Genomic DNA, 24,563 nt, shown 5'->3' on the forward strand with positions numbered 1-24,563 from the left:
GTACTCCCAGACCTCTCTGTGTGTTTATGCTCCTGATCGTTCTGCCATTTATTTTATAGCTCCCACCTGAATTGGATCTACCAAAATGCATCACCTCGCATTTGTCCAGATTCAATTCCATCTGCCATTTCTCTGTCCAAGTTTGCAGCCTATCTATATCCTGCTGTATTCTCTGACAATCTTCATCATTATCCACAACTCCTTCAATCTTAGTATCATCTGCCAACTTGCTCATCAGACCAGCTATGTTTTTTTCCAAGTCATTTATATACATTACAAACAACAGAGGACCCAGCACTGATCCCTGCGGAACACCAGTAGTTACAGACCCCCATTAAGAAAAACCCCCTTCCACCGCTACACTCTGTCTCTTATGGCCAAGCCAGTTCTGAATCCATCTAGCTAGTTCACCCTTGATCCCGTGTGATTTAACCTTTTGCACCAGCTTGCCGTGAGGGACGTTGTCAAATGCTTTACTAAGGTCCATGCAGACAACCTTCACGACCCTTCCCTCATCAATCATTTTTGTCACCACCTCACCTCCTCATAGAATCATACAGCGCAGAAGAGGCCCTTCGGCCCATCAAGTCCACAGCGACACGTTACAAACACCTGAACTCCCACCTAATCCCATCTCCAGGACTTGGCCCATAGCCCTGAATGTTATGATGTGCCAAGTGTTTATCCAGAGACTTTTTAAAGGATGTGAGGCAACCGCCTCTACCACCCTCCCAGGCAGCGCATTCCAGACCATCACCACCTTCTGGGTAAAAAGGGTTTTCCTCAAATACCCCCTAAACCTCCAGCCCCTCATTTTGAACTATGTCCCCTTGTGACTGACCCTTCAACTAAGGGGAATAACTCCTCCTCATCCATTCTGTTCATGTCTCTCATAATCTTGTACACCTCTAAGCCGCTAAGTCTTCTCTGTTCCAATGAAAACAATCCAAGCCTACGCAACCTCTCTTCATAACTTCAATTTTCCATCCCAGGCAGCATTCTGGTGAATCTCCTCTGCACCCCCTCCTGTGCAATCGCATCCTTCTGATAATGTGGCGACCAGAATCCTCTGGGACCTCACCTGTGGCCAACGAGGAAACAAAGATTTCTGTTAGAGGCCCAGCAATTTCCTCTCTCATCTGCCTGAGTAATCTGGGATAAATGCCATCTGGTCCTGGGGATTTGTCTACTTTAATGCTTTTTAATACACCTAACACTTCCTCCCTTGTAAAGATAACGGGCGGCACGGTAGCACAGTGGTTAGCACTGCTGCTTCACAGCTCCAGGGTCCCGGGTTCGATTCCCAGCTCGGGTCACTGTCTGTGTGGAGTTTGCACATTCTCCTCGTGTCTGCGTGGGTTTCCTCCGGGTGCTCCGGTTTCCTCCCACAGTCCAAAGATGTGCGGGTTAGGTTGATTGGCCAGGTTAAAAATTGCCCCTTAGAGTCCTGGGATGCGTAGGTTAGAGGTATTAGCGGGTAAATATGTGGGGTGGGATTGTGGTCGGTGCAGACTCAATGGGCCAAAGGGCCTCCTTCTGCACTGTAGGGTTTCTATGATTTCTATGATGATAACTTGCTCCAGAGGGTTTACATACCCCTCCGAGACACCATCAAGCAACTTGTCCCCCCTTTGTGAGTACTGATGCAAAGTACTCATTAAAGATCTCACCCACTTCCTTAGAATATCATAGAAATATCATAGAAACCCTACAGTGCAGAAGGAGGCCATTCGGCCCATCGAGTCTGCACCGACCACAATCCCACCCAGGCCCTACCCCCACATATTTTACCCGCTAATCCCTCTAACCTACATATCCCAGGACTCTAAGGGGCAATTTTTAACCTGGCCAATCAACCTAACCCGCACATCTTTGGACTGTGGGAGGAAACCGGAGCACCCGGAGGAAACCCACGCAGACACGAGGAGAATGTGCAAACTCCACACAGACAGTGACCCAAGCCGGGAATCGAACCCAGGACCCTGGAGCTGTGAAGCAGCAGTGCTAACCACTGTGCTACCGTGCCGCCCCAAATAAATCCTATGCTATCATCTTCTTAATAAACACACAGTCCCTGATGCTCAACAGGCTAACTCTGGTCAGCCAAAGCCCACTCAGAACCCAAGTGGCAGATGCCATCCAATTGAACGTCTGTGGATTTCTCCTCAAATTCGAATTATTGAATTTGAATTCCATCATCTGGCGTGGTGGGATTCGAACCCAGGTCCCCAGAACATTAGCTGAGTTTCTGGATTAATAGTCAAGCGATAATACCACTAGGCCATCACCTCTCTCTAGGTTCTACACATAATTTTCATCCTTTGTCCTTGAGTGGACCAACTCTTCTACAGCTACCCTCTTGTTCCTAATATATGTTATAGAATGCCTTGGGATTCTCCTTAATCCTGCCTGCCAAGGACATTTTGTGACCCCCTTTTTGCCCTCCTAACTTCCTGTTTGAGTTCTTTTCTACTTTCCCTGTATTCTTCAAGTGCTTCATCTGTTTTTAGTTGCCTAGACCTTATGTATGCATCCTTTTTCTTTTTGACTAGACTCGCAATTTCCCTGGTCATTCATGGTTCCCGAATCCTGACTTCCCTGTCCTTCCTTTTCACAGGCACATGGGCCTGCCCTCTGATCAGCTGCTCCTTAAAAGACTCCCACATGCCGGATGTGGGTTTACCCTCAAACAGTCTCTCCCAAACAACAGCCTCCAAATCCTGCCTAATCCGGTTGTAGTTAGCCTTCCCCCAATTTAGCACCTTAACTTATAACACTTGTCCTTTTCCATGAGTATCTGAAAACTTATGGAATTGTGGTCACTGTTCGTCATATGTTCCCCCACTGCAACTTTGATGACCTGGCTGAGCTCATTCTCTAGTACCAGGTCCAGTATAGCTCCCTCTCTAGTCGGACTATCTACATTTTGTTCCAAAAAACCTTCCTGGACACACTTAACGAATTCCTCACCATCTGGAACCCTACTCTAAGGGATTTCCAGTCAATATGAGGAAAATCAAAGTCTCCCACTACAACAACCCTATTATTCCTACATCTGTGCAGAATCTGCTTACATGTCCTTTCTTTAACTTCCCGTGGGCTGTTGGGAGGCCTGTAGTACACCCCCATCATAGTGACTGCCCCCTTCCTGTTTCTGAGCTCTACCCACAGTGTCTTGTTGCATAATTCTTCCAAGGTGTCCTCTCCCTCTAGAGCTGTAATATGTTTTTTCTGGAGTGCAGTGCACCATTCTTCCCTTTCCTCTTGGCATACACCATACAATTACAGGGTCGAATCTCTTGAGGATGTAATATTTACTTACATCAATAAAAAATTTAAGGAAAATGAAATTGTATTGAATATTATATCAAAGAACAGCTGTTTTTACTTGGCAAAATGGCACGTGGTTAGCACTGCTGCCTCACAGCGCCAGGGACCCGAGTTCGATTCCCGGATTGGGTAACTGCCTGTGTGGAATTTGCACATTCTCTCCATGTCTGGTTTCCTCCAGATGCCCCAGTTTCCTTCCACAGTCCGAACGGTGTGCTGGATAGGTGCATTGGCCATGCTAAAATTCTCCTTCAGTGTCCCCGAACAGGCGCCAAAGTGTGGCGACTAGGGGATTTTCACAGTAACTTCATTGCAGTGTTAATGTAAGCCTACTTGTGATACTAATGAATAAACTTTAAATAGTTCAATGTATTCTTGGATTTAGTGTAATCTTAAGATTCAGCCATGCTGTCAGTGTACTAATAAGTCAAATTTTGGGAATCAGACATTCTTTACACTGTGTAGTTGCTTTGAAGTGAATAAAACGATGCAACTAGTCACAACCGATCTGTGTTCACATGAATGCGCACTAAAACTAGTAAATCTACAGGTTTATATTCTATTAGGGTCAAGGATAGGGTTGCATAATGCTGTATTGAAAGAACAGAAACTGTTAGAAACACTCAGTAGGTTAGGCAGCATCTATGGAGAGAAACAGTATTAATGTTTCAGATCGATGACCTTTCATCAGAACTGGAATAGTTAGAGATGTAAAAGTTTTTAAGCAAGTGAAACGGGACAAGGACATGTGGGAAGGCCTGTGATAGGATAGAAGGCATGAGAGAATGTGGTGAACCACTGTTACTACAAGTATGTACCTGGACACACCCATGCTGCACCTGGCCCGAGACTCCTCCCTTTCCACCTGGGACCCCTCCCTTTCCACCCAGGACCCCTCCCTTTCCACCCAGAGTGGGGTATAAAGGTGATGGTCCCTCCTCCTTGCCTCAGTTCAGACCAGGTCAGCTACAAGGGTGTGCTCCTGTTCTCAGTGAATAAAAGCCTATTAGTTTTCTCTCACTCTCAGAAGTCTCCGCGTTGTAATTGATAGTGCATCAGAGAATAAATAACAAAAGGATTGATGGATCAAGACAAAAAGGGGATGGTAATGGGAAAGTAAAGAAGCAAAAGTTGTGTCTAGAGGAGTTGTGAATGACAAAATGATGAAAAGTGTTCATTCAAAAACTAAACCAAGAGAAAAGCAAAAAGAGTAAAATCAAAACTAGCAAAGATAAAGGAATCAACATCAGGGCAGAGGTTATGAGCTGAAATTGTTGAACTCACTGTTGAGTCCAAAAGACTGCAAAGTGCCTAAGTGAACGATGAAATGTCGCTCGTCCAGCTTGTGTTGAGCTTCACTGGAACACTGCAGGAGGCCAAGGGGCGCACTGGGAAAGTTTGAGGTGCAAATGTATTGGCCATATCATTTCTAAATCTACTATTACATTCTTTTCCTGTGGATGAATCATTTTAGTCCCGAAACATCAGTATGCTTTTTACGTGAAAAACACAAGGACCAGTAGGCATTTTATTGCGAACCATGTGGTATTTTGAAATATTAGTCTTTAGCATCGCTTATTATACAACAGTTTAGTTATTTAATTCAATCATGTTAAAAACATGAATTACAGAAGACTTTACTTACTTCTCACTGGGGGATGGTATATAGAGGGATCACTGCTTTTCTTGACTTATATTGATAACTTAGACCTGAGTGTACAGGGCATAATTTCAAAATTTGAAGGTGATGCAAGACTTGGAAGTATTGTAAATGGTGAGGAGGGTAATGATAGACTTCAAGAGGATATAGACAGCTTGTAGAATGGACAGACATGTGGCAAATGAAATTTAATGTAGAGAAGTGTGAAATGATACATTTTGGTCAGAGAATGAGGAGAGGTGACATGAAATAAAGGGTACAATTCTAAAGGAAATGCAGGAGGATAGGGTGTATATGTAAATTAATCATTGAAGGAGGCAGGGCAGTTTGAGAAAGCGCTTAATAAATTGGAATCTCCCATTTTACATTTAGAAGCTCAGAATACAAGACACCAGACATGGGGAGCAACTAAGTTATGAATCTTCATAAAATACTGGTTCAGCTGAACAGGAAGGATGTAAAGGTTTTATAAAGGGTGCAGAAACGATTTAGAAGAATCAATCTGAGAATGAGAGACTTCAGTGTGTGAACAGATTGGCGAAGCTGGGACTGTTCTCCTTGCAGCAGAGAAGGTTGAGAGATTTGTTAGATGTGTTCAAAATCATGAGGGGCCTGGAGAGCCTAAATGGGGGGAAACTGTTCCCATCACAGAAGGTCCAGAACCCTAAAGTGATGAACAAACGAACCAGAGATTACATGGGGAAAAATTTCTTTATACCAGTGGTTTGGATCTGGAATGCGTTCCTGAGCGTGTGGTGGAGACAGATTCAATTGTGGTTTTCAAACGGGAACTGGATAATTATCTGAAGAGGAGATTTTACTGGGCGACAGAGAAAAGGTCAAGGAGTGAGACCAGCTGAGTTGCTGTTGTAGAGAACTGACACAAAGACAATGTGCTGAATGGCCTCCTTCTGTGCTGTAACCACTCTATTGAAAGTTGATAAACAGGTGAGGAAGATAAAAGCTGAAGGTTACCCTGATTGTGTGTACAAGTAGGGTGGGAGGAAGGTTGTGTGGAACTTAAACATTAACATGGATGGGGTAGGCCAAATGGCCTGCTTTTATCCTATAAATGCCATGTTAAGCTACCAGCAGGGAATACAAACTATGTACCCCGTCTCACATCCAAAGGCCATCACAGCCAAGGAATTAATGTGAATTACTCGCTCTCTCCATTCCCCCCAACCTCTGTGCACTCCCTTCCACCAACTCACACCCTCTCCCATCCGCACACTGTCTGTTTCCACCCCACACTCTTTCACCACTTCCTCACACCCTCGCTCTCCCCACACCTCCTCACACTCTCCCTTCCCCACCCCCTCACACTCCCACCCGACCCCGTCACACTCTCTCCCCAGATTTGCTCACAGTGTCTCTTCCCCATTCTCTCACTCTATCATCACAGACCCCCGCACTCTAACTCCCTTACCCCCTAACATATCTCTCCCCTACCCCCTCACACCTTTGCTCTCCCCCCACCCCCTTACACTCTCCCTACCCCACCCCCTCACACTCTCACTCTCCTACCCCTCACACTATCTTTCCCCCTTCCCCACATACTCTTTCACACAGTCTCCAGTCAGTCACTTACACAGATGCCAATGGATCCCATTGTTCCAGCTGCCTCCCCTGTGCCCCACTTACCTGATGAAGGGACAGTGCTCCGAAAGCTAGTGGCTGTTGCTACCAAATAAACCTGTTGGACTTTAACCTGGTGTTGTGAGGCTTCTTACTGTGTTTACCCCAGTCCAACGCCGGCATCTCCACATCATCCCCACACTGTGGCACAGACTGAGTACAGTAAGAAGTCTCACAACACCAGGTTAAAGTCCAACAGGTTTATTTGGTAGCAAATACCATAAGCTTTCGGAGCGCTGCTCCTTTGTCAGATGGAGTGGAAATGTGCTCTCAAACAGTGCACAGAGACACAAAATCAAGTTACAGAATACTGATTAGAATGGGTGGAGGGAGCATTAAACACAGGTTAAAGAGATGTGTATTGTCTCCAGACAGAACAGCGAGTGAGATTCTGCAAGTCCAGGAGGCAAGCTGTGGGGTTACTGATAGTGTGACATAAACCCAACATCCCGGTTTAGGCCGTCCTCATGTGTGCGGAACTTGGCTATCAGTTTCTGCTCAGCGACTCTGCACTGTTGTGTGTCGTGAAGGCCGCCTTGGAGAATGCTTACCTGAAGATCCAAGGCTGAATGCCCGTGACTGCTGAAGTGCTCCCCCACAGGAAGAGAACAGTCTTGCCTAGTTATTGTCGAGCGGTGTTCATTCATCCATTGTCGTAGCATCTGCATGGTTTCCCCAATGTACCATGCCTCGGGACATCCTTTCCTGCAGCGTATCAGGTAGACAATGTTGGCCGAGTTGCAAGAGTCGGTACCGTGTACCTGGTAGATGGTGTTCTCACGTGAGATGATGGCATCCGTGTCGATGATCCGGCACGTCTTGCAGAGGTTGCTGTGGCAGAGTTGTGTGGTGTCGTGGTCACTGTTCTCCTGAAGGCTGGGTAGTTTGCTGCGGACAATGGTCTGTTTGAGGTTGCGTGGTTGTTTGAAGGCAAGAAGTGGGGGTGTGGGGATGGCCTTGGCGAGATGTTCGTCTTCATCAATGACATGTTGAAGGCTCCGGAGCTCTGTGCACTGTTTGAGAGCGCATTTCCACTCCATCTGACGAAGGAGCAGCGCTCCGAAAGCTTATGGTATTTGCTACCAAATAAACCTGTTGGACTTTAACCTGGTGTTGTGAGACTTCTTACTGTGTTTACCCCAGTCCAACGCCGGCATCTCCACATCACAGCCTGAGTAGACAGGGACTATACACATTGGAATTCATAAGAATGAGGGGGAATCTTATAGAAACATATAAGATTATGAAGGGAATAGACAAGATAGAAGCAGGGAAGCTGTTTCCACTGGCAGGTGAAACTCGAACTAGGGGGGCATGGCCTCAAAATAAGAGGGAGCAGATTTAGAACTGAGGTGAGGAGGAACTTCTTCACCCAAAGGGTTGTGAACCTGTGGAATTCCCTTATTGAATGGCAGAGCTGGCTCGAGGGGCCAGATGGCCTACTCCTGCTCCTAGTTCTTATGTTCTTATGTTTACACTGCCACTCCCTGCCTCACCCACACTGCCACTCCCTGCCTCACCCACACTGCCACTCCCTGCCTCACCCACACTGCCACTCCCTGCCTCACCCACACTGCCACTCCCTGCCTCACCCACACTGCCACTCCCTGCCTCACCCACACTGCCACTCCCTGTCTCACCCACACTGCCACTCCCTGTCTCACCCACACTGCCACTCCCTGTCTCACCCACACTGCCACTCCCTGTCTCACCCACACTGCCACTCCCTGCCTCACCCACACTGCCACTCCCTGCCTCACCCACACTGCCACTCCCTGTCTCACCCACACTGCCACTCCCTGTCTCACCCACACTGCCACTCCCTGTCTCACCCAAACTGCCACTCCCTGTCTCACCCACACTGCCACTCCCTGTCTCACCCACACTGCCACTCCCTGTCTCACCCACACTGCCACTCTCTGCCTCACCTTTAGGATGGAGATGAGGAGAAATTTCTTCAGCCAGAGGGTGGGGAATCTGTGGAATTCATCGCCTCAGGAGGCCAGGTCATTGAGTGTATTTAAGACAGAGATAGACATGTTCTTGATTGGTAAGGTTACGGGGAAAAGACGGGAGAATGGGGGTGAGAAACTGATCAGCCATCATCGAATGGCGGAGCAGGCTCGATGGGCCGAATGGCCTAATTCTGCTCCTATACCTTATGATCTGATGAGCCTATCAGCAGCAAATGCAGGGAGTAACCACCCTGCGATTGGATCTGAGCTGCTTCACAGCATTTTTCAAATATCAGTCACTCCAATGTCCAGCTTTGGCCGGCGGTATTGAGTTTGCAAGTCTGCTTGAAATCAAAGGAGACCAGAGAGATACTTTGGTCAGCTCCGGTGACAGGACACCGTTTCCACGACAAAGGTCTTTTGATTTTTGAGTTGATTTATTATTGTCACATGTATTAGTGTGCAGTGAAAATTATTATTTATTTTGCGCTATATGGCATGGTGGCACAGTGGTTAGCACTGCTGCTTCACAGCGCCAGGGTCCCGGGTTCGATTCCTGGCTTGGGTCACTGTCTGTGTGGAGCTTGCACATTCTCCCTGTGTCTGCGTGGGCTTCCTCCGGGTGCTCCGGTTTCCTCCCATAGTCCAAAGATGTGCGGGTTGGGTTGATTGGCCATGTGAAATTGACCCTAGTGTCAGTGGATCAGCAGGGTAAATGTGTGGGGTTGCGGAGGTGGGACCTGGGCGGGATTGTGGTCAGTGTGGACTTGATGGGCCAAATGGCCTCCTTCTGCACTGTAGGGATTCTATGATTCTACAGAAAAAGCATACCGTACATAGGGAAGGAAAGGAGAGAGTGCAGAATGTGGTGTTACAGTCATAGCTAGGGTGTAGAGAAAGATCAACTTAATGCGAGGTAGGTCCAATCAAAAGTCTGTTGACAGCAGAGTTGATGTTGTTTTTGAGTTGGTGGGTACCTGACCTCAGAGTTTTGTATCTTTTCCCCGATGGAAGGAGGCGGAAGAGAGAGTATATCCGGGATGCATGGGGTCCTTGATTATGCTGGCTACTTTTCCGAGGCAGTGGGAAGTGTAGACAGTGTCAACGGGTGGGAGGCTGGTTTGCATGATGGACTGGGCTTCATTCACGACCCTTTGTAGTTTCTTGCGGTCTTGGACAGAGCAGGAGCCAGACCAAGCTGTGATACATCTGGAAAGAATGCTTTCTATGGTGCATCTGTAAAAGTGTCTGGAAGCCAGAGGCCCAAAGTGAATATTCGTAAATGAACAATCCATTACCACCTGCTCTAATTCTGCACAATGCTTTGGTGGCCACCAGTGTTCTTGGCAAAATCAACATATAACATTTTAATTTGTTGCTACATTCACCTGAAATGATGCTGCTTTATTCATAGAATGAACAGATTACTCAGGAGGCAAGATTTAGTTTCATTGTTCGTCCTGCAGTATCATGTGAAATATTTGAAATCGAAGATAGTAACAGTTTTCCACTGATGTTGTTTGAGAAAATGTTCATGAAACATGCCGCTGATTCCACTTCCAGTTTTCTTTTCACTAAAGGTCAGATATGAATAATGAACGTGAAGGTCTCATTAGACACAGCAAAAAAAAAGGTTTTACAATCTATCATTTGCTGAGAAGTGTATGAATAAAACATTTCAGAGTTGACAGAAGCGTCGGTAGTTTAACTTCTCGAACAGATGAATGGCAGGCTGATGGGACAGGATAAAACCTCTCAAGGTGGGGTGGTGTTTGAACCAGAAAGAATCTCCAGTTATTTGTCACAGTAATGTTGTATTCACCTATGAAATGAAGGACTGAGGCTTTGGATCATATTGAATGTGTTTCTTTTAGCAGTGACTAAGGGTTTACTATGACAAGCGATGTGTGCATGTCCATTCCCTGTCAAAAATGTGGTATCTGCCACCGTGGGCGGCATGGTGGCACAGTGGCAAGCACTGTTGCCTCACAGCATCAGGGACCTGGGTTCGATTCCAGCCTTAAGTGACTGCCTGCGTGGACATTGCACATTCTCCCCGTGTCTGCGTGGGTTTCCTCTGGGTGCTCCGGTTTCCTCCCATACACCAAAGATGTGCGAGTTAGGTTGATTGGCCATGCTAAATTGCCCCTTATTGTCAGGGGGATTAACAGGGTAAATATATGGGGTTATGGGATAGAGTCTGGGTGGGATTGTTGTCAGTGCAGGCTCTATGGGCCGAATGGCCTCGTTCTGCACTGTCAGGACTCTATAACTCTATATTGAAGCTGCCTGTTTTAGAAGTGTCCAGGGCATGCACTGAAATTATTCAGGATCCCTCACTGTAATATTTAACATAAGTGTCTGCTGTCGGACCCTTTGTGAAATTTGTCTCCCCCAGCACTCAACTCTCGACATGAAAACTTGCCCAGCAAATCATGGCATGAACTGTTAGGGAGGGCCAGAAAGAGCATTATATAAAATGTTCAACACCTCCATACAGTCAAACTACCTTTGAGCTATTTTATCCATTCTAGTGCTGACTTTGAGAGTTATGGGATCAGTTTGGTACTAGTGTTGGATTGCCTGGCCCAGAGTTTTATGCCTCTGTCTATCCGAGAATGGAGATGGGATGGATTTTAAAAATTGGAGGCGGGTGTCCAAATTCCAGGACTCCCCCCTCCACTCCAATCATGTGGGACTCCTATGGTCCTGAGATAAGGTGCAGCTAGCAAGCCCTCATTCCGCCTTCCCGCTCTTCCTGACTCCATTTTCGACACTCCCCATTATCTCCATGGAACCAGTTCTATCTTGTTAGGAGACATGGTTTAGGACACATCAGAGGAATTATGAACCTTTGGGGAAGTCTGTTGTGGAGTCAGGAAACTTTTGACATTTAAGTTTAAGGGTTTTGTCAACTTCAACTCTCACAATTAAATGTTGTATGATAAGTTAAACATGTTTACAATGCAATGATTGATCACAGGACCTGTACAAAGAAAATGACCATTAAATTGAACAACATTGTGATAGAGTTCAGATGCATTAGAGCACTTTTTCCACTTGATAAAATCTTCTTCTACATTGAGCAGTATTGAGAATCTAACCTTAATACATCATCTGGATACTGTGCTTTCAGCTTTACACTAATTTAAAGTCCAGAGATCTGTTGAGCTTTTGAAGCATGATGGATAGAACTCAGAAGCCCTATAATAACATGAGGACATCTTTGAAATTATCATGGAACTGTCAAAATAAACAAATATCCATGCAAATTCTCCTTTGAAAATGGTTTAATCCTATTAAGCGCTCAGAAAACTGTCAAAATAAACAAACAGGTATTGTAAACCACTTCAAAGTTACATAATCTCATCAGCTGTTCATAAACTGTCAATCAAACAAAGTACACAACGCCCTTCACAGCCTTGTAAAGAAGACCTACAGACTTGAATTAATTAGTGGGGCTTGGAGCTCAGCAAAGCATTCATAACGGGATTCAATCTCACAACGATATAAACAAAGGCTGGAGAGCTGACTGCATTGAAACCTTTGAAGCAGGCTGAACAGATATCATCTGGCGCAACAGATGGCTAACCTATTTGAATGACAGGTGGGGGATAATGGGATACCTAACAGTAATTTACAGAACTGGCTGATGCAGCAGCGAATGGAGGCAAGCTTTGAATCTGCCAGCCTCAGCATCGGCCCACATCTCAGTGTGGGCCAGATCAAGTTGATCCAGCTCACTATTTGGCAGTATCAAGGGTACTGGTGAAGTGGCAGCAGTGTGGGCCCTCACAGTCAGCATCCGAGTCCTGTGTAGCAGAGCTTGCGTTTGATCTGGTGAGAGGAAAGTGGGGATTCTAATAGCACTGAGAGCTGGAGGTGCAGGGTAAGTGAGCAGGAGGAGAAGGAGGTGGATTATAGTGCAGTGCCATGATTGTAGCAGTATGACGAAAGCAGGGGAAGGGAGCGCTGTGAGTTGCGAGGTTGCAAATCAGGCAGCTGTAATAAGAGAATAGTTGAAGTGAAGGGCAACATTCTTACCTTGACATCTCTGGCGAGATCATTGAACTTTGTGCTCCCATTGCATGCTGCACAATTCCCCATTGTCTTCTGTGTTTCCTGGAGAATGTTCTGTCCAGTGGGGGAAGCTGACAGCATGTGACGGTGCTTCATAGGAGGAGCTGAGTGCCTACCCTGGAGGCCTTGCAGCTTTTTAGACTTTCAGGAATGTATTGTCCTTATTATAGCGACAGTTAAGAGGTGTTGGTCTGCCTTTAAGTGGCATCGGACATCCAATTGCTTCACCACCACCACCCACCCCCCCCTCAACATCCCCCCCTTACCCCCGTCCCCCCACCCACACACACACACACACACACACCCAGCCCATTCCACCATATAGACCTCTGGTTGGCCTGTTTTTGGCTCCGAATTAATTTTGAGGTTAGGATCACAACTTGTGTGTCACGGATTAGCCTCAGAATGCTTAGGTGCACCCGTTTTTATGGCCTGTCTGCATAATTTTGTTGTTATTTGATCAGGTGGGCTTTGGGTGTAATAAAATCAAGATACCTGAAGCTTTTGAAACACATCAGTAATTGTATTTTTATGTTTTTAATTCATTAGAAAAACAACAGAAATAAATTGGAATTGTAAAGAGGCAGAAAGCGGGTGGTCGCCCTTTTAGATCAGGCTATGGGATGTTTTCAGTAATGAGTGAATGGCTGAATATTTTATAGGCAGTTGTTTGATGTGAAGTGTGCACACTATTTTGTCAAGAGGTCACTAATTGCCTCATTTATAATCGACTAAATAAATGCCTAATTGAATGTGGTGTCAGGATACAAAATGGGAAATTTTGCACTTTTATAGATAAAATAATGATAAGAAACGTTATAATTAGGCCTCCAGACAAACCCCGGTAAGTTAGAGTATTGGCAGACCTTGAAAACGAGATCTGGGACCATCTGTAAAATCCACAACTGAGGCATGGTTTGAGTTGGCCTGAGGACCTTTCCTTGTTCTGCGTCAGAGATGCCGGTGTGAAGCCAGGAGAAATGCAAACAGCAATGTGAAATGCGATGAATGTTCCTGCTCAGGATGTTTACTGGCTGCGTGTTTGAAGGCTGGTGTTTATCTTTACTTCGAGCTGATCAGTGTCCACTTCGATTGGCCTCTTTACTCTCTATTAAAATACACAGTGGTGACCAGAGAACTAAACTACACATTTGTCAGGTTGAGATCGAGATCTGAATGTTGCAGACCAGTAATGTTACAGCAAGCTTGCTGAGAATTTAGCAATTAGTTTTTTTTTAATTGCAATCTGCAAGCTTCCAGGTAAACAATCTGGCTGATAGGATGAAGCGTAATGGCAAATTTCAGATCCATCTATATGGATCCAATGTCAAATCGCTTCTGGGCATGCATTGTGCGTCCATATATGGGTGGCACGGTGGCACAGTAGTTAGCACTGCTGTCTCACAGTGCCAGGGATCCGGGTTCAATTCCAACCTTGGGTGATTATCTGTGTGGAGTTTACACATTCTCCCCATGTCTGCGTGGGTTTCCTTGGGGTGCTTCGGTTTCCTCCCACACGTCAAAGATGTGCAGGTTAGGTGGATTGACCATGCTAAGTTGTCCCTTAATGTCAGGGGGATTAGCAGGGTAAATACATGGGGTTATAGGGATAGGTGCCAGGTGGAATTGTTATCGGTGCAGGTTCGAGGAGCCAAATGGCCTCCCTCTGCACTGTAAAGATTCTGTCGTTCTATGATTAAAATTTTCTGTGGATGGGGGAACTGGGTGATTGCAGTATTTGAATAAATCTTGTGTAACTGATGGGATGAAAATCTTCTGTATGATGATCATTAGGTTCCACCATGATTTGAATATGAACAGTTTCCGGTAGATGTACAAAACTGCTTCTTATTGGTGTTAAGTTGGTGTCTCACTTAATGAGGCCACATGGATAATTGACATAAGAACTAAAAACTGTTACACAAGGATCAGTTTGTGAGGCTGGACTCAAAGACAAGTTGTTGGAAGAAATAGGACTTTGGGCAGTGGTATAAAATGAGTGACGGTATATTGGCCACTCATTATCATCTGTCCCAAATGTTATTCCTATTGAACAGTGGTAAAGCAGGCTATCGATCTGCTACCACCCAATTCTATCCTAGTGCACATAGTCCAAATTGCATTAAAAGGAACTAGCCCCTGCAGTTGCTTGCGTCAAAGCTGCTCAGGGAATGCTTGATACTCACAATAAAGCTAATAAAGGTGCCCAAAATTAATGCCCCTATGAGAACAAAACAAACACAAATATTCTTCTCGATAGTGGGACTGGCTTTAATGGATGTGAAGGTGCCTGCGCCATGTTTTGCAAAATTACTGAGGGTGGAATTTTCCCATCCCGCCCGCCACGGGAACCGTAGTGGGCAGAGGGGCGGACATGCAAAGGTCCATTGACCTCAGGCGGAATTTTCCGGTTTTGGGGCAAGCGGGGCTGGAAAATGTTTGAACAATCAGTGAAAACAATAGAAAACACCTCCAAGATGCTTCCACCTTTTCATTAGCTAAAGAATTACAAACCATCATATTAATCATTAACTAACCAATAATGGGAAAGGATTTTTTTTTAAAGACTGCAAGTGTATAAGAACAAAATCGATTCAGAAAATGCACTCTATGGATAACACCTGCTATTTTCACCCATCTCCTTCCTTTACACAATACTTTCAGCACCGCCTGAAATCCGACCTTGGATTTATTAAAATAGGAGATGACTCACCTGTTTAAAGCTGATGATGTCCACATTAAGTTTCTTCCCTCATTTCACAATAAATAAATTGTGTTGCTGTTAATCCTGTGCTTCTTGGCTGCAGTCTGGAGTTTACACTAAAGGTTAGACTTGATACTGTAATCAAAAGCAGAGTTGTAACTATATAAAAATCTGTCTGGAAAAGCCTGTGTAATATCAGTCAACAGCATGCAGTCTAAATACCAACAAAGATAGGATGTCAGTGAATTCTGACCTAAAGATATTTAAAGGTATGTTAGATAGGTTACGTGAACTAGTATCGCATTGTTCAATGCGCCAATAGGCCACACAGGTGAGGACAGCTCCAACTTGGATCTTTGACATTTGCTGAGTTAGCAAATTTCAAATGAGGTGGCAATGCTCAAAGTCCATGTTGCAGCGAGGGAAAATAAAAAGGAGTTCCCACTTCTGCCTATTATCCAATGATCATTGATAAAAAGTCAACATGTATAGTCATTGAATAAGAATAACATTGGCCCCAATTACCTATGTGATCAAATAACCCTGTTGAGATACCATTCCACGCTTGGGTTTGATGTTGTTGGGCTGCTGTGCCACCCAAGGGACTGAACTCCAGCAAAGTCTTCAGCTTCAGACAGGGAGAGAAGAGCAACCTGTATGAAACACAATTAATATTTGACATTCCTTTGTCATAATAGAACATAGAACAGTACAGCACAGAACAGGCCCTTCGGCCCACGATGTTATTCCGAGCTTTATCTGAAACCAAGATCAAGCTATCCCACTCTCTATCATCCTGGTGTGCTCCATGTGCCTATCCAATAACCGCTTAAATGTTCCTAAAGTGTCTGACTCCACTATCACTGCAGGCAGTCCATTCCACACCCCAACCACTCTCTGCGTAAAGAACCTACCTCTGATATCCTTCCTATATCTCCCACCACGAACCCTATAGTTATGCCCCCTTGTAATAGCTCCATCCACCCGAGGAAATAGTCTTTGAACGTTCACTCTATCTATCCCCTTCATCATTTTATAAACCTCTATTAAGTCTCCCCTCAGCCTCCTCCGCTCCAGAGAGAACAGCCCTAGCTCCCTCAAGCTTTCCTCATAAGACCTACCCTCCAAACCAGGCAGCATCCTGGCAAATCTCCTCTGCACTCTTTCCAGCGCTTCCACATCCTTCCTATAGTGAGGTGACCAGAACTGCACACAATATTCCAAATGTGGTCTCACCAAGGTCCTGTACATAAGTTTGAGAATAAAATATACAACCCCGAAATATTGGTCCTCAGTATCGTGACAAACCTTAAAATGATGATTGGGTTTCATTGCAAAATATCCCTTATTCTTACTTTTTTATAAATTACTCAATGGAAGAACAAGCTACGTGTTATTAGCTTTATTAATGTTATATTCATTAGGCATGTGTAGACCAATTGTAAGTAATATTGTGTTCAGAACAGGGAGATGCAAATGACTTCAGTTTTTGCTATTTCATCAGTAGATTAATTAAAGGGTGTGTAAATTTTCGGCTAAATAGTACTTACAAAATGCTGATGCGAATAAATATGATTACAATAATGATTTTGTTTTATTTTTCTCTTCCAGTCTGTTCTCAGTATTCCAGGGGAGTGTTTGCCATCTTTGGCATGTATGACAAGAGGTCTGTGCATACGCTGACATCCTTCTGCGGAGCGCTGCACATATCCTTGATCACACCGAGCTTCCCGACGGAAGGGGAGAGTCAGTTTGTTCTCCAGCTGCGGCCATCTTTGAGAGGGGCATTGCTCAGCCTGCTTGACCACTATGAGTGGACTAAATTTGTCTTCCTGTATGACACTGACAGAGGTGAGTTTGACCTTCAGAGTTCCTGAAAATTTATTTCCATTTGACTTTGAACCTGGCAATCTTTGAAACATTCAGCTAATGCTTCAGTCACTCAGGATGTAGAACATTTTGAAGTATATGGGCGTTAACTTCTACACTATTAAATGTGTTGAGAGTTCTTTTTGTCAATGCTATCAACAATTTTCTATTGGATCCAGGTTTTGATCTGTACACTTGTTACAATTAAAGTGTCACTTGAAGAAAACACTTTGAATGACCATGAGGTTGCTGCCGAGCGTGGCAGACTGGGCAGGATTGGGGGGGGTTAAGGCGGCTTCAAGACTTGAAATTGAAATTTGCTTTGCTGTTCATAGAAAAAATCATTGATAATTAAGGAATACAGATAATTAACATCTTTACATCATAAAACAGTGCCAAACAGGTTGGCGCCTGGTTACATTTTTAGATATTGCCAATTCATAGGTGACTGAGCTCTTCTGATCATCAAATTGCAGAGTCTATTTATTTAACCTTTATTTAGTCAATTGAGATTCTCATTGACAGTAACGACCTGACCAAGTGGCTAGTGCCGCAGCCACAGAAATTACACAATACAATTTATTTAAACACTCAAAACAATAAAATACAAATTAGCAGTGAAAGGGAATTGACAGGTTAACAAATATACATATCAGTCAACAGAGCATAACCCCTTCAGCGAAAGGCATCCATGCTAATAAAATTAGTTAGCTGAAGTTGTACCTCATTCCACTCACTGGGAGCCACAAGCTGAAATTAATTATCACCGAAGACTTTGCTCACTCTTAGAGCAACCAATCTGATTCAGTCACATGACCTCAGATTATAAGAAGAAATAGTGAAATGTAACAAACTTTTCAAACAGGCAGGTGTTTTCCCTAGCAAGGTGCGATAAATTAACAGAAGCCAGTGGAGTTGGCACCTTGTGTACAATAAGAGCCAGTTAATCAGAGAGTACAGGTTTCAGTGATTGATGGATGTGAAATGGGGCCCCAGTCACAAATCTAACTGCAGAGTGAAGGAGGACATTTAACTTATCAAGAGCAGTAAGGCACTCTTTTCTGTGCAGAGGGGGAATCAGGAAAGTTAAGCGTTTGTACATGCATCCTCTTTAAGTCGTCTTCTTTTGAATTTATTTCATTATTGCCTGCACTTTTCTTTTACAAAACGTAGCACGAATTGTTTGCTTAGTTTTATGGAAATTGTTCAAGGTGCTCTGATTATGAGAGTTTCTTAGCCCCAAAACGACTGATGATATTTGTCCAGTTTGCAGTTCTTGTGAAGGGCCTGGTTTTGGCTTTGTGTGACAGTCAGTTCAACAATTAATCCATATCGAGATCCTGATGTAAATTGCAGGATGACAGTGCCACCTGCTGGCCTTGAATCTGCCTATTGAGATGATGTTCCTGGTGTTGTGAGACTTCTTACTGTTGGGATGAAAATAGACAACATTTTCATTGTAAGCTTCGTGACAACACTCATATAGACCATAATTGCAATTCTTTTTATCTTTCCTTTTCCTCTCAATAAACTAATATTATTATTTCCATGTAGTCAAGAGAAATGGTTTTGGAGAAAATGCTTTTTTTCAAAACAAACAAAGACATTAGGTGAGTATAGGAAATTGTCCTGAAATTGGCATGCAAATTCTTCCAGAGGGAAGAAAAGCCATCCACTAAAAGAAACTGATAGCAATAATATGCCTTTTATTTCCTGGTATTTATAATACCCTGACTGAAACTATTTAGCAAATATGATGTTTACAATTGTGTTAAGAGCTATTGGTAGTTTAATTCCTGCCCTACGTGCAATGTAGCATCAACTCCATTGGTTTTGACATCAGAATAATCATTGATCCCTCCAACTGTTTGTGCTGGTTTCTAATGCACCAGATTAGACATTGAATCTTGAGTTACTGTAATTGATTTCATGGTTCTCTGCAATGCCATGCAGTTTCAGTGTGAATGGGAATGTATCTGGCTGCAGTACGAAAGGGCAATTTAACATCGGTTTAACCAAAAGCTGCATAATGTCCATGTTTGCATTGAATTAATCAAGTGCCTGTGTAAAACATGCAAATTACATGGTTAACAAAAGAATTTCCATATGCTCCCTGAGTCACTAGCACTTAAGTGGCATCACTTCTTTTGCAGGGTAGGGGAAATATATTGAATCTGATCAGTGATTTTGGGACTGTTTCTCTTTATTTTTGCACATTCAACCCTAGTTTTTAGCAGGTGAATAACTTCATGCCGTGCCTTCCCTTAGTCATTGTGAGAACAGAGACAATAATTTGTGTCTCAAAAATAACGCAGTGTTAGTGTCCGGTGCTGCAGTCATACAAACAACTGCTAAGATTTCATTTACCTTCAAACTTGATTATTCCAATGCTCTCCTACCCTCAATAAAAGTCCACCCAAAACTGCTGCCCATGTCTTAATTTGCACACAGTCCCCTGTAAACCCCATCCATCACCTCGCTTTCTCCTTATCTCTGTGACCTCCTCCAGCCTGACAACGCTCCGAGAAATTGTCATTTATCCATTTTTGGCCCCAAGTGTATCTCCGACTTCCTTTGCCCGCCATCGGTGGTCATGCCAATTCGAGCCAAAGTGCTGGTGATGTAGAAAGTACTTGTATTTGAGACGATGGGAACTTCAGCAAGCAGGCAGTCTGCCCATTCACTGCTGCAGAAGCAGTAACTGACTGACAGAGGTGCTTGTCTGGATCATTTTGCTGTGGTGGGGTCTAACTCTTTTAGATTTTATTTGAATTAAAGTGCCAGCAAACAAAGTAAAGTTGGAGATGAGCTTCTATAGTGACCACCTGATTTTATTGTCAACATGTGCTTGACTCACTTGATACCAGTCAATAATAAACTGTAAAGCACACCAAGGTGGCATAACTACCCTTCCAATGCAGTGTATGTGTCCTGACTGTACATTTGTGACACATTATCCCTTGTGAATAGTAGTCAGCTTTAAAAATGTAATATTGAAAGCTGTTAACTGATGTCGTTTATGGACAGGGCAGGTCAGGGCCTTTCATGCACCGGTGCAGACTCGATGGGCCGAAGGGCCTTTTCCGCACTGTAGTATTCTGTGATTACTAAACCATGGCAGCAATTTTCAGGTGAATAGTTACAGTTGGCAGGTGGTGACTGTATAAACCTACCAACAGAGTCGGTCCAAGAGCCATTGAATTGGTCTATTTTCCTGGTCCGACCTCATTTTCATTCTGTTCAGTGTTTTTCCAGCAGCTTTGTGGTTGGGGGAGGGTCAGAGAGCTGAAAGCTCAACTGCAGAGCCCAGTGGGTACATGCAGGTTAAAGGTCAGAGGGCAGAGAATCTGGGGAAAGGCCTATAGATTGGCATGGCCACCAATGGCGGGCAAAGGAAGTCAGAGATACACTTGAAGTCAAAAATAGATAAATGCAAATGACCTTGTGGGTTGTCAGTCTGCAGGAGGTTACAGAGATGAGGAGAAAGCGAGGTCATGGATGGGGTTTGCAGGGGACTGTGTGCAAATTAGGACATGGGCAGCAGTTTTGGATGGACTTTTATTGAGTAAAGGAGATGGTCCTGTGCAGGAGACATTGGAATAACTGAGTTTGAAGGTGAATGAAATCTAACACAGCAGCTTTTTGTATGGATGCAGCATCGAACACTAACATTGACTTGAATTTCTCCGTCTGAGAGGTGGGGGAGGGGTGGGGTAATCAAATATCATAAGCTCACAAAAATCAATTCTAAAATGGAGTTTCATTTTCTGGAGCAGCCTGCACTGGTCCTTTTGAATGCTATTAATCAGGCGAATCAATGCCAATTGGCAAAGCATACTTGGCACATCAAAATTATATCAGGGCCCTTTTGACTTTGTAACCTCCCTGATTTGCTTGGGTTCCAGGGGCTCCTTCTCATACATCTGAGCCACCCATTTTAAGGCCTTAACCAAAGTACTGGCAGTCAGAGTGGCCATGGGAACAGCATGGCAAACATTGCACCTCGATTTTCAATATGTGAGAGGTTTCGAGTACAAGAGCAAGGTTGTTGCAATTATACAGGGCCTTGGTGAGGCCACACCAAGAGTATTATGTGCAGTTTTGGTCTCCATTTCTGAGGAAGGATGTTCTTGCTCTCAGGGGACTGCAGCAAAGGTTTACCAGGTTGATTCCCTGGATGGCGGGACTAATGTATGAGGAGAGATTGACGAGGTTAGGATTGTTTTCGCTAGAGTTCAGACGAATGAGGGGGGGATCTCATAGAGACTTATAAAGTTCTAACAGGATTAGACAGGGTAGATACAGAGAGGATGTTCCCAATGGTGGGGTGTCCAGAATCAGGGGTCACAGTCTGAGGATTCAGGGTAGACCAAAGAGTGGTGAGCCTGTGGAATTCATTACCACAGGAAGTAGTTGATGCCAAAACATTGAATGTATTCAAGAGGCGGCTAGATATGGCACTTGGGGTGAATGGGATCAAAGGTTAGGGGGAGAAAGCAGGATTAGACTACTAATTTGGACAATGAACCATGATCGTGATGGATGGCGGAGCAGGCTCTAAGGGCCGAATGGCCTCCTCATGCTCCTATCTTCTATGTTTCTATCTTTCCATGTTTCATTCCACTGCATGTTCCTGTTTGGTGTCCAAAATGGAAGTCATCTGCCATAACCCATTCTAACTTAATACAGAATCAAAATTCACTTGTATCTTTTCATAGATCTCATCTCTTTGTGAGTGCTGTTGCTTCTGACAGTCATGTTTGTCAGACAGTGAGGAAATTCAGGTCTCAAATTTGACTTAAAGGGCATCACTTCTTTTGCAGGGTAGGGGAAATATATTGAATCTGATCAGTGATTTTGGAACTGTTTCTCTTTATTTTTGCACATTCAACCCTAGTTTTTAGCAGCTGAATAACTTCATTGTCAAATTTTGACAATGTTCTTTAAATGTTAGTTCAGGGCAAGCCAGCTTTTTAAACTCAGTCACTGGAATACAACATCCTTTAGACTTCTGATATGATTTCCCTTAGTGTATATAGTCAAGTAACGTCAGCCATGTTTAGTACAAATAACCATTATGTTTTGCTTTTAAGGCCATAAATGTTGACCCTGGAAAGATATAGTGGTGGGAGTGATATTTACTTCTTGAGTGGTAACTTGGAAGAGTAAATTGTCACCCAGTACAGAACCTACCAATCTTTGTTCCATTCCCATTTGCAGACTTCCATTTATATAGCACCTTTCATGATCACAGAATGTCCAACAGCCCTCAACAACCAATAAGAACATAAGAAATAGGAGCAGGAGTAGGCCATCTGGCCCTTTGAGCCTGCCCCGCCATTCAACAAGATCATGGCTGATCTGAAGTGAATTAGTTCCACTTACCCGCCTGCTCCCCATATCCCCTAATTCCCTTATTGATCAGAAAACTATCTACCCGTGATTTAAACATATTCAACGAGGAAGCCTCCACCACTTCAATGGGCAGAGAATTCCAGAGATGCACTACCCTCTGAGAGAAGAAGTTCCCCCTCAACTCTGTTCTGAACCGGCCCCCCCTTATTTTGAGGCTGTGCCCTCTAGTTCTGGTTTCCCTTCTAAGTGGAAAGAATCTCTGCACCTCTACCCTATTCACCCCCTTCATTATCTTATATGTCTCTATAAGATCACCCCTCATCCTTCTAAACTCCAACGAGTACAGACCCAATCTGTTTAATCTCTCCTCATAAGCTACACCCCTCATCTCCGGTATCAACCTGGTGAACCTTCTCTGCACTCCCTCCAAGGCCAATATATCCTTTCGCAAATAAGGGGACCAAAACTGCACACAGTACTCCAGTTGCGGCCTCACCAGTGCCTTGTACAGCTGCAGCAAGACCTCCCTGCTTTTATATTCTATCCCCCTCGCGATAAAGGCCAACATTCCATTCGCTTTCTTGATCACCTGCTGCACCTGCAGACTGAGTTTTTGCGATTCGTGCACAAGGACCCCCAGGTCCCTCTGCACAGTCGCACGATGTAATTTTTCTCCATTTAAATAATACTCCAATTTACTATTATTTCTTCCAAAGTGGATAACCTCACATTTGCTAACGTTATATTCCATCTGCCAGATCCTCGCCCACTCGCTCAGCCTATCCAAATCTCTCTGCAGACTTTCCGCGTCCTCCACGCAATTCGCTTTCCCACTCACCTTCGTGTCAATGAGTGACTCTTGAAGTACACTCATTGTTTAACATAGGCAGCCAATTTGTGCGCAGCAAGTTCCCACAAACACAATGGCTGGAATTTTACCATCTCGCCCGCCCCGGAATTCTCCGTTGGCCTTGGGCGGGATTTTACGAGCCTGAACCAAGCGGGGTCATAAAAGCCCAGTAGAGGGTAATACTTTGAGGTCAGCATTCATTCTCCTCCCCACCCCACATAAATCAATAAATAAAACACAGAAGCTTTCAGGAACTAAAGGTGGATGTTTAAAATCCTATAACCCTAACGGAGGCAGAACAGAAGCAGTCTCCCCGGTAGATGAAGCTAATCTGTTCTTAGTAATTTTAGTCCAGTGCTAAATATTGACCCCAAGACTCTGGGGAGACTGCTTCTGTTCTGCCTCCGTTAGAGTTATAGGATTTTAAACATCCACCTTTAGTTCCTGAAAGCTTCTGTATTTTATTTGCTGATTTATGTGGGGTGGGAAGGAGACTGAATGCTGGCCTCATCGAAGCATTACCCCCCCCCCCCCCCCCCCCAGCACCCCAACAAACACCAATATTGGATAAGCTCTGCACCGGAGCTGCTTTACTTCACAGCTTGGCCCCAGGAAATGTGTTTGTGTTTTTATAACAAGGCAACCTGGAAGGCAGCATCTAAACTATTTGATTTGTGTTCCTCACGAACTGCAAAATGTTGTTCAAGTATACTGCGAATCATTCTGAGCTGTGAAAATAATCAGATTTACAGAGTTAGGAATAGTCCAAGGTGATAGTGAATTAAAACTGTAACAGGGACATTTGTTTTAATTGAATTCTGGAACAGCTCCTAAAATAATCCAACTGTGGAAAAGAACTTCCACCAATTTCACAGTTACTGAGATATGTTAAAGGGGAGAAGGGAGCTGTTATCTGCTATACATGCTCTTTGACTTCAAGTGACCACACATCTGCTCAGATGAGAGTAGTAAGAGGCTAAGTGGATTGGCACACATCTATCACCAGGATTGATAGCAGGTGCTTAGTGATATTCAAATGTAAGGTCTTTCTACGCCTCCTATCTGTGCTGGTCAACCTGATTTCAGTAACATCAGTCGTGGAGAACAATTGGCTCAATATAC

General features: G+C 44.2%; 1 protein-coding gene across 9 annotated transcripts in view; it reads left to right on the forward strand.

The window, feature by feature from the left end:
• The window catches only part of LOC144500057 (glutamate receptor 4), a 284,546-nt gene that overhangs the window by 19,174 nt on the left and 240,809 nt on the right, over positions 1–24,563 (forward strand). For all 9 annotated transcript variants that reach the window (XM_078222823.1, XM_078222824.1, XM_078222828.1 and 6 more), the window contains exon 3: positions 16,979–17,218. In XM_078222823.1, coding sequence (XP_078078949.1) covers positions 16,979–17,218 — 240 coding nt within the window. The remainder of the gene's footprint in view (positions 1–16,978; positions 17,219–24,563) is intronic.

The sequence above is a fragment of the Mustelus asterias genome, chromosome 10 (assembly GCF_964213995.1).
Source record: "Mustelus asterias chromosome 10, sMusAst1.hap1.1, whole genome shotgun sequence".
Taxonomy (NCBI): Eukaryota; Metazoa; Chordata; class Chondrichthyes; order Carcharhiniformes; family Triakidae; genus Mustelus; species Mustelus asterias.